General features: G+C 41.9%; 1 protein-coding gene across 1 annotated transcript in view; it reads left to right on the forward strand.

Moving 5' to 3' along the window:
• Window positions 1–203: 203 nt before the first annotated feature.
• LOC124029520 (unconventional myosin-X-like) overlaps window positions 204–9,999 on the forward strand; it is a gene marked incomplete at its 5' end in the record, with an annotated part of 20,031 nt that continues 10,235 nt past the window's right edge. Inside the window, 3 exons of the mRNA XM_046341204.1 lie at window positions 204–206; window positions 564–700; window positions 3,149–3,272. Coding sequence (XP_046197160.1) covers window positions 204–206; window positions 564–700; window positions 3,149–3,272 — 264 coding nt within the window. The remainder of the gene's footprint in view (window positions 207–563; window positions 701–3,148; window positions 3,273–9,999) is intronic.

The following is a 9,999-nucleotide window of genomic DNA, read 5'->3' on the forward strand; positions in this document are numbered from 1 at the left end:
CTGTGTTAATGTCCCTCTCTCCCCAGGTGGTGAGGTTTAGTCAGATGTGTTAATGTCCCTCTGTCCCCAGGTGGTGAGGTTTAGTCAGATGTGTTAATGTCCCTCTGTCCCCAGGTGGTGAGGTTTAGTCAGATGTGTTAATGTCCCTCTGTCCCCAGGTGGTGAGGTTTAGTCAGCCTGTGTTAATGTTCCTCTGTCCCCAGGTGGTGAGGTTTAGTCAGATGTGTTAATGTCCCTCTGTCCCCAGGTGGTGAGGTTTAGTCAGATGTGTTAATGTCCCTCTGTCCCCAGGTGGTGAGGTTTAGTCAGATGTGTTAATGTCCCTCTGTCCCCAGGTGGTGAGGTTTAGTCAGATGTGTTAATGTCCCTCTGTCCCCAGGTGGTGAGGTTTAGTCAGATGTGTTAATGTCCCTCTGTCCCCAGGTGGTGAGGTTTAGTCAGATGTGTTAATGTCCCTCTGTCCCCAGGTGGTGAGGTTTAGTCAGATGTGTTAATGTCCCTCTGTCCCCAGGTGGTGAGGTTTAGTCAGATGTGTTAATGTCCTCTGTCCTGCCTGTCCCCAGGTGGTGGAGAAGTTGATCCGAGGCCTGGCCATGGAGGACAGTAGAAACATGTTTTCCCTGTTTCAACACAACAACACTACGGACCGCGCTGTGGAGAGCAGAGTCATCGTGGCGGACGTACTCGCCAAGTTTGAGAGGTGAGAGTTCAGCTGGAGAGAGATGCACAGAGAATAGCCTGGTCTCTGATCTGTTTGAGGGGTGAGAGTTCAGCTGGAGAGAGATGCACAGAGAATAGCCTGGTCTCTGATCTGTTTGAGGGTGAAGTTCCAGCTGGAGAGAGAGAGATGCACAGAGAATAGCCTGGTCTCTGATATGTTTGAGGGTGAGAGTTCAGCTGGAGAGAGAGATGCACAGAGAATAGCCTGGTCTCTGATATGTTTGAGGGGTGAGAGTTCAGCTGGAGAGAGAGAAGTGCACAGAGAATAGCCTGGTCTCTGATCTGTTTGAGGGTGAGAGTTCAGCTGGAGAAAGGCGAGAGATGCAGAAGAAATAGCCTGGTCTCTGATCTATTTATAATAATAGCCATTCAGCTGGAGACTTACAGTCATGTGCCTGAGAATATAGGTGGTCCAGGGAATTGAACCCACTGGCGTTACTCTGATCTGTTTGAGGGGTGAGTTCAGCTGGAGAGAGATGCACAGAGAATAGCCTGGTCTCTGATCTGTTTGAGGGTGAGAGTTCAGCTGGAGAGAGATGCACAGAGAATAGCCTGGTCTCTGATCTGTTTGAGAGGTGAGAGTTCAGCTGGAGAGATGCACAGAGAATAGCCTGGTCTCTGATCTGTTTGAGGGTGAGTTCAGCTGGAGAGAGAGAGATGCACAGAGAATAGCCTGGTGTCTGATCTGTTTGAGGGGTGAGAGTTCAGCTGGAGAGGGAGAGATGCACAGAGAATGGCCTGGTCTCTGATCTGTTTGAGGGTGAGAGTTCAGCTGGAGAGGGAGAGATGCTGAGAATAGCCTGGTGTCTGATCTGTTTTTGAGAGGTGAGAGTTCAACTGGAGAGGGAGAGATGCACAACCTGGTCTCTGATCTGTTTGTGCTGGCTTGTCAATCCCTATGGCCATTGACAGTTTGATTTATTTTTATTTAACTATTTAACTAGGCAAGTCAGTTAAGAACAAATTCCTAATTACAATGATTTTGCCAATAGGCAAATGGCCTCCTGCAGAGCTGGGGCTGGCATTTTAAAATGGAGGACCAACATCCCGACAAGACAACATGACATAAAGAGAGACCTAAAGACAACAACATAGCAAAGGAAGCAACACAACATGACAACAACATGGCAGCAACACAACATGACAACAACATGGTAGCAACACAAACATGTTACAAACATTATTGGGCCCAGACAACAGCACAAAGGGCAAGAAGGTAGAGGACAACAATACATCACGCAAGGCGTGATTTGGGGACCTTTAACAGAATGTGACTGGCAGAACGGGTGTTGTATGTGGAGGATGAGGCTGCAGTAGATATCTCAGATAGGGAGTCTATAGAGTGCAGTGATGTGTCCTATAAGGAGCATTGGTGGCAAATCTGATGGCCGAATGGTAAAGAACATCTAGTCATTCGAGCACCTTACCTGCTGATCTATAAATTGTCTCTAATCTAGCATGGGTAGGATGGTTATCTGAATCAGGGTTAGTTTGGCAGCTGGGGTGAAAGAGAGCGGTCTGATATAGGAAACCAAATCTAGATTGAACTTTAGCCTGCAGCTTTGATTTGTTCTTAGAGAAGGAGAGTGTAGCATCTAGTCATACTCCCAAGTACTTGTATGAGGTGACTCCCTCCAAGCTCTAAACCCTCAGAGGTAGTAATCACACCTGTGGGGAGAGGGGTATTCTTCTTACCAAACCACATGACCTTTGTTTTGGAGGTGTTCAGAACAAGGTTAAGGGCAGAGAAAGCTTGTTGAACACTGGGTTAAGGGTGGAGAAAGCTCACTAAGAAAGAAAGCTTGTTGAACATAGGGAAAAGTTAGCAAGACAACACAAACAGATCTGAGACCAGTCTAGATGACCCACAAACCTCTTTGATATTTACTATATTTCTGCTAAAACGAGGGTCTGAAATTGGTTTGGTTGATTGACTGATTGGTTTGGTTGACTGATTGGTTGACTGACTGGTTTGGTTGATTGACTGATTGGTTTGGTTGATTGACTGATTGGTTTGGTTGACTGATTGGTTGACTGACTGGTTTGGTTGATTGACTGATTGGTTTGGTTGACTGATTGGTTGACTGACTGGTTTGGTTGATTGACTGATTGGTTTGGTTGACTGATTGGTTGACTGACTGGTTTGGTTGATTGACTGATTGGTTTGGTTGACTGATTGGTTGACTGACTGGTTTGGTTGATTGACTGATTGGTTTGGTTGACTGATTGGTTGACTGACTGGTTTGGTTGATTGACTGATTGGTTTGGTTGACTGATTGGTTGACTGACTGGTTTGGTTGATTGACTGATTGGTTTGGTTGACTGATTGGTTGACTGACTGGTTTGGTTGATTGACTGATTGGTTTGGTTGACTGATTGGTTGACTGACTGGTTTGGTTGATTGACTGATTCATTGATTGATTTCCAGGCTGTCAGGCAGTGAGGAGGTGGAGGAGGAGGGACAGTGGAGGCTCTACTTCAAACTCTACTGTTTCCTGGATGTAGAGAGCATGCCCAAGGAAGGGGTGGAGTTCGCTTTCATGTTCGAACAGGTTAGTCACCTCCATTTTGTTTTATTATAAGAAAGCACCTGAGTAGAAAAGTGTCGTGCTTTGCAGTCTTGTCAATTGCAATTCATTGACCTTCTTAGTTCTTCTTGCAATTTTTCTGTCCTCTTCACTTTTATTTGGAAGGCTTAAGCAAGCGCTCCGTTCCCATAGAAACCCTTAGCCAGAATAGCTGTATAATTTCACTGACCTTTGTCTCTTTAATGTTGCGATTTCTACATGCTCTACTCAGATACAAGATACAAGAGTGTTGCAATGTTGTTTTTCTTTACTAAAGGGGCGACTCCTTGTAATACTCTGAGACGCTCAGGGGGTTCAAATATGGAGGACGAGGACAGGAGGTTGATAGGCATCAAGGTTTTTTTTAAGTAAATGTATTTCAGTAGCTCAGAAGAAAACATGAGGAAGAGAGCGGACAAGTTCAAGAAATATATATTTTTAAACAATCTGGGACAAGAGTAGATGTTGCGAGAAAATGGCGGCAGGGTCGAGGGAACAAGGGAAAACCATGGGGAATGTACAAAGGTACAAAAATGGAAAACAGTACTTTAGTAGCTCAGAACATGAAGTTGATGAGAGTGACATGGAGTTTGAAAGAGTTGAAGAGAGAGAGGATGAAGGTTTTAAAAATGGAGGAGCAGATTCGGAATTGCAAGGTGTGAGAGTGGAATGAAAGGAAAGGATGGCGAAAGATGATTCTGGCCCAGTGGGATTTTCAGAGAGAATAGATCCTTCTGGCTGATCCATATATGGTGTCAGGTTGGGTGGAGAAGAGATTGTTGAGTCAAAGTAACTGAAAGTGGACTTGTGGTGATTTTTTTTTTTTTGTGCGTTTTTTCCATCCAGAGGGAGCAGTTTTTGCTGATTTGTTTTGCTCTCTGGAGTAGGGCGCTGAGTCTTTACCCAACAAAGTCAAGTTTCGGATGTGTCCGTTATCCAGTGAGAGATTTTGTCCCGAACCCATTATGGTGTTTTAGGTGCCAAGCTTATGGTCACATTGCAGCAGTGGGTAAAGGGAGATTTCTAGATGTGAGAAGCAGAAGGGCATGAGACAAAGCAATGTGCAGCAGTGGAGGCGGCTAATTATTTGTATTTATTATGGATCCCAATTAGTTCCTGCCAAGGCAGCAGCTACTCTTCCTGGGGTTTATTATGGATCCCCATTAGTTCCTGCCAAGGCAGCAGCTACTCTTCCTGGGGTTTACTATGGATCCCCATTAGTTCCTGTCAAGGCAGCAGCTACTCTTCCTGGGGTCCAAACATATTAAGGCACTACATTACATATAACATTATTACACTACTACATATCTACAATACTAATGTTTAATACCACCATACAACAATATCACAATGCATGCGTATGCATGTGTCTGTACCTTTGTGTGTGTGCAGCTCTTTACAGTCCCCGTTGTTCCATAAGGTGTTTTTTTACCGGGTTTTTAAAATCTGATTTTACTGCCTGCATCAGTTACCTGATGTGGAATATAGTTCCATGTAGTCATGGCTCTATGTAGTACTGTGGAAGGGTTCCATGTAGTCATGGCTCTATGTAGTACTGTGGAATAGAGTTCCATGTCGTCATGGCTCTATGTAGTACTGTGGAATAGAGTTCCATGTAGTCATGGCTCTACGTAGTACTGTGGAATAGAGTTCCATGTAGTCATAACTGTATAATGGCTGGAATGCAGTGCAATTCACTCCATTCCAGCCAATTTTAGGAGCCGTCCTCCCCTCAGCTGCCACACCTAATGTGTAGTATGGGTGGAAAAAGTAGTGAGTTAACTGTAGGGGTTCCCATGGTGCTGGAGAGCTGTCCGGTGAGAGAGAGAGGCAGGTTGAGGTTGATTCTGTGTAGCTCAGTTGGTAGAGCATGGTGCCTGCAATGCCAGGGTTGTGGGTTCAATTGGGGACCAGAAAGAAAATATATGTACTCATTACTCTTAAGTCGCGCTGGATAAGAGCAGCTGCTGAATGAAATGTAAATAGTGGTGAGGTTTTAATGGGTGTAGGGTTAGTTGGTATAATAGTGAGGTTTTAATGGGTGTAGGGTTAGTTGGTAGTGAGGTTTTAATGGGTGTAGGGTTAGTTGGTAGAGTAGTGCGGTTTTAATGGGTGTAGGGTTAGTTGGTAGAGTAGTGCGGTTTTAATGTGTGTAGGGTTAGTTGGTATAGTAGTGAGGTTTTAATGGGTGTAGGGTTAGTTGGTATAATAGTGAGGTTTTAATGGGTGTAGGGTTAGTTGGTAGTGAGGTTTTAATGGGTGTAGGGTTAGTTGGTATAGTGGTGAGGTTTTATTGGGTGTAGGGTTAGTTGGTATAGTGGTGAGGTTTTAATGGGTGTAGGGTTAGTTGGTATAGTAGTGAGATTTAATGGGTGTAGGGGTTAGATGGTATAGTAGTGCAGTTTTAATGGGTGTAGGGTTAGTTGGTATAGTAGTGAGGTTTTAATGGGTGTAGGGTTAGTTGGTATAGTAGTGAGGTTTTAATGGGTGTAGGGTTAGTTGGTAGTGAGGTTTTAATGGGTGTAGGGTTAGTTGGTATAGTAGTGAGGTTTTAATGGGTGTAAGGTTAGTTGGTATAGTAGTGAGGTTTTAATGGGTGTAAGGTTAGTTGGTATAGTAGTGAGGTTTTAATGGGTGTAGGGTTAGTTGGTATAGTAGTGCGGTTTTAATGGGTGTAGGGTTAGTTGGTATAGTAGTGAGGTTTTAATGGGTGTAGGGTTAGTTGGTATAGTAGTGAGGTTTTAATGGGTGTAGGGTTAGTTGGTAGTGAGGTTTTAATGGGTGTAGGGTTAGTTGGTATAGTAGTGAGGTTTTAATGGGTGTAAGGTTAGTTGGTATAGTAGTGAGGTTTTAATGGGTGTAGGGTTAGTTGGTATAGTAGTGAGGTTTTAATGGGTGTAGGGTTAGTTGGTAGTGAGGTTTTAATGGATGTAGGGTTAGTTGGTATAGTGGTGAGGTTTTAATGGGTGTAGGGTTAGTTGGTATAGTGGTGAGGTTTTAATGGGTGTAGGGTTAGTTGGTATAGTAGTGAGGTTTTAATGGGTGTAGGGTTAGTTGGTATAGTAGTGAGGTTTTAATGGGTGTAGGGTTAGTTGGTAGTGAGGTTTTAATGGGTGTAGGGTTAGTTGGTATAGTAGTGAGGTTTTAATGGGTGTAAGGTTAGTTGGTATAGTAGTGAGGTTTTAATGGGTGTAGGGTTAGTTGGTATAGTAGTGAGGTTTTAATGGGTGTAGGGTTAGTTGGTATAGTAGTGAGGTTTTAATGGGTGTAGGGTTAGTTGGTATAGTAGTGAGGTTTTAATGGGTGTAGGGTTAGTTGGTATAGTAGTGAGGTTTTAATGGGTGTAGGGTTAGTTGGTAGTGAGGTTTTAATGGGTGTAGGGTTAGTTGGTATAGTAGTGAGGTTTTAATGGGTGTAAGGTTAGTTGGTATAGTAGTGAGGTTTTAATGGGTGTAGGGTTAGTTGGTATAATAGTGAGGTTTTAATGGGTGTAGGGTTAGTTGGTATAATAGTGAGGTTTTAATGGGTGTAGGGTTAGTTGGTATAGTAGTGAGGTTTTAATGGGTGTAGGGTTAGTTGGTATAGTGGTGAGGTTTTATTGGGTGTAGGGTTAGTTGGTATAGTAGTGCGGTTTTAATGGGTGTAGGGTTAGTTGGTATAGTAGTGAGGTTTTAATGGGTGTAGGGTTAGTTGGTATAGTAGTGAGGTTTTAATGGGTGTATGGTTAGTTGGTAGTGAGGTTTTAATGGGTGTAGGGTTAGTTGGTATAGTAGTGAGGTTTTAATGGGTGTAAGGTTAGTTGGTATAGTGGTGAGGTTTTAATGGGTGTAGGGTTAGTTGGTATAGTAGTGAGGTTTTAATGGGTGTAGGGTTAGTTGGTATAGTAGTGAGGTTTTAATGGGTGTAGGGTTAGTTGGTAGTGAGGTTTTAATGGGTGTAGGGTTAGTTGGTAGTGAGGTTTTAATGGGTGTAGGGTTAGTTGGTAGTGAGGTTTTAATGGGTGTAGGGTTAGTTGGTATAGTAGTGAGGTTTTAATGGGTGTAGGGTTAGTTGGTATAGTAGTGAGGTTTTAATGGGTGTAGGGTTAGTTGGTAGTGAGGTTTTAATGGGTGTAGGGTTAGTTGGTATAGTAGTGAGGTTTTAATGGGTGTAGGGTTAGTTGGTATAGTAGTGAGGTTTTAATGGGTGTAAGGTTAGTTGGTATAGTAGTGAGGTTTTAATGGGTGTAAGGTTAGTTGGTACAGTAGTGAGATTTTAATGGGTGTAAGGTTAGTTGGTAGTGAGATTTTAATGGGTGTAGGGTTAGTTGGTATAGTAGTGAGGTTTTAATGGGTGTAGGGTTAGTTGGTATAGTAGTGAGGTTTTAATGGGTGTAGGGTTAGTTGGTAGTGAGGTTTTAATGGGTGTAGGGTTAGTTGGTAGTGAGGTTTTAATGGGTGTAGGGTTAGTTGGTATAGTAGTGAGGTTTTAATGGGTGTAGGGTTAGTTGGTACAGTAGTGAGGTTTTAATGGGTGTAAGGTTAGTTGGTATAGTAGTGAGGTTTTAATGGGTGTAGGGTTAGTTGGTATAGTAGTGAGGTTTTAATGGGTGTAGGGTTAGTTGGTAGTGAGGTTTTAATGGGTGTAGGGTTAGTTGGTATAGTAGTGAGGTTTTAATGGGTGTAAGGTTAGTTGGTACAGTAGTGAGGTTTTAATGGGTGTAGGGTTAGTTGGTATAGTAGTGAGGTTTTAATGGGTGTAAGGTTAGTTGGTATAGTAGTGAGGTTTTAATGGGTGTAGGGTTAGTTGGTAGTGAGGTTTTAATGGGTGTAGGGTTAGTTGGTATAGTAGTGAGGTTTTAATGGGTGTAGGGTTAGTTGGTATAGTAGTGAGGTTTTAATGGGTGTAAGGTTAGTTGGTACAGTAGTGAGGTTTTAATGGGTGTAGGGTTAGTTGGTATAGTAGTGAGGTTTTAATGGGTGTAGGGTTAGTTGGTAGTGAGGTTTTAATGGGTGTAGGGTTAGTTGGTATAGTAGTGAGGTTTTAATGGGTGTAAGGTTAGTTGGTATAGTGGTGAGGTTTTAATGGGTGTAGGGTTAGTTGGTATAGTAGTGAGGTTTTAATGGGTGTAGGGTTAGTTGGTATAGTAGTGAGGTTTTAATGGGTGTAGGGTTAGTTGGTAGTGAGGTTTTAATGGGTGTAGGGTTAGTTGGTATAGTAGTGAGGTTTTAATGGGTGTAGGGTTAGTTGGTAGTGAGGTTTTAATGGGTGTAGGGTTAGTTGGTATAGTAGTGAGGTTTTAATGGGTGTAAGGTTAGTTGGTACAGTAGTGAGGTTTTAATGGGTGTAGGGTTAGTTGGTATAGTAGTGAGGTTTTAATGGGTGTAAGGTTAGTTGGTATAGTAGTGAGGTTTTAATGGGTGTAGGGTTAGTTGGTAGTGAGGTTTTAATGGGTGTAGGGTTAGTTGGTAGTGAGGTTTTAATGGGTGTAAGGTTAAAAAGGTGCACCTGTGTAATGATCATGCTGTTTAATCAGCTTCTTGATCTGCCACACCTGTCAGGTGGATGGATTATCTTGGCAGAGGAGAAATGCTCACTAACAGGGATGTAAACACATTTGTGCACAAGAAGCTTTTTGTGCCTATGGAACATTTCTGGGATCTTTTATTTCAGCTCATGAAACATGGGACCAACACTTTACCTGTTGAGTTTATATTGGTTCAGTATATAAATGTTATGTAAACGTCAATGTAAATAAATGTTAATGTAATTTAATTTAAACATAAATATAATGCTGTCATTTAATGTCATGTGAATGTCATGTTCGTGTAATTTAACTGTTTGTAATGTAAAAGTAAATCATTGTCAGGAGAATTCTAGACTCCTGTTCATTTACCAATTGAGTTACCCTCAGTCTGTTATATCAGGATAGAAAAGGAAACAGACAGTTAAGTTACCTTTAGTTACCCTTTTAGTCTGTTATATCAGGATAGAAAAGGAAACAGACAGTTAAGTTACCTTTAGTTACCCTCAGTCTGTTATATCAGGATAGAAAAGGAAACAGACAGTTAAGTTACCTTTAGTTACCCTTTTAGTCTGTTATATCAGGATAGAAAAGGAAACAGACAGTTAAGTTACCTTTAGTTACCCTTAGTCTGTTATATCAGGATAGAAAAGGAAACAGACAGTTAAGTTACCTTTAGTTACCCTCAGTCTGTTATATCAGGATAGAAAAGGAAACAGACAGTTAAGTTACCTTTAGTTACCCTTTTAGTCTGTTATATCAGGATAGAAAAGGAAACAGACAGTTAAGTTACCTTTAGTTACCCTCAGTCTGTTATATCAGGATAGAAAAGGAAACAGACAGTTAAGTTACCTTTAGTTACCCTCAGTCTGTTATATCAGGATAGAAAAGGAAACAGACAGTTAAGTTACCTTTAGTTACCCTCAGTCTGTTATATCAGGATAGAAAAGGAAACAGACAGTTAAGTTACCTTTAGTTACCCTTTTAGTCTGTTATATCAGGATAGAAAAGGAAACAGACAGTTAAGTTACCTTTAGTTACCCTCAGTCTGTTATATCAGGATAGAAAAGGAAACAGACAGTTAAGTTACCTTTAGTTACCTTTAGTTACCCTTTTAGTCTGTTATATCAGGATAGAAAAGGAAACAGACAGTTAAGTTACCTTTAGTTACCCTCAGTCTGTTATATCAGGATAGAAAAGGAAACAGAC

Source organism: Oncorhynchus gorbuscha, unplaced genomic scaffold (genome assembly GCF_021184085.1).
Source record: "Oncorhynchus gorbuscha isolate QuinsamMale2020 ecotype Even-year unplaced genomic scaffold, OgorEven_v1.0 Un_scaffold_6660, whole genome shotgun sequence".
Taxonomy (NCBI): Eukaryota; Metazoa; Chordata; class Actinopteri; order Salmoniformes; family Salmonidae; genus Oncorhynchus; species Oncorhynchus gorbuscha.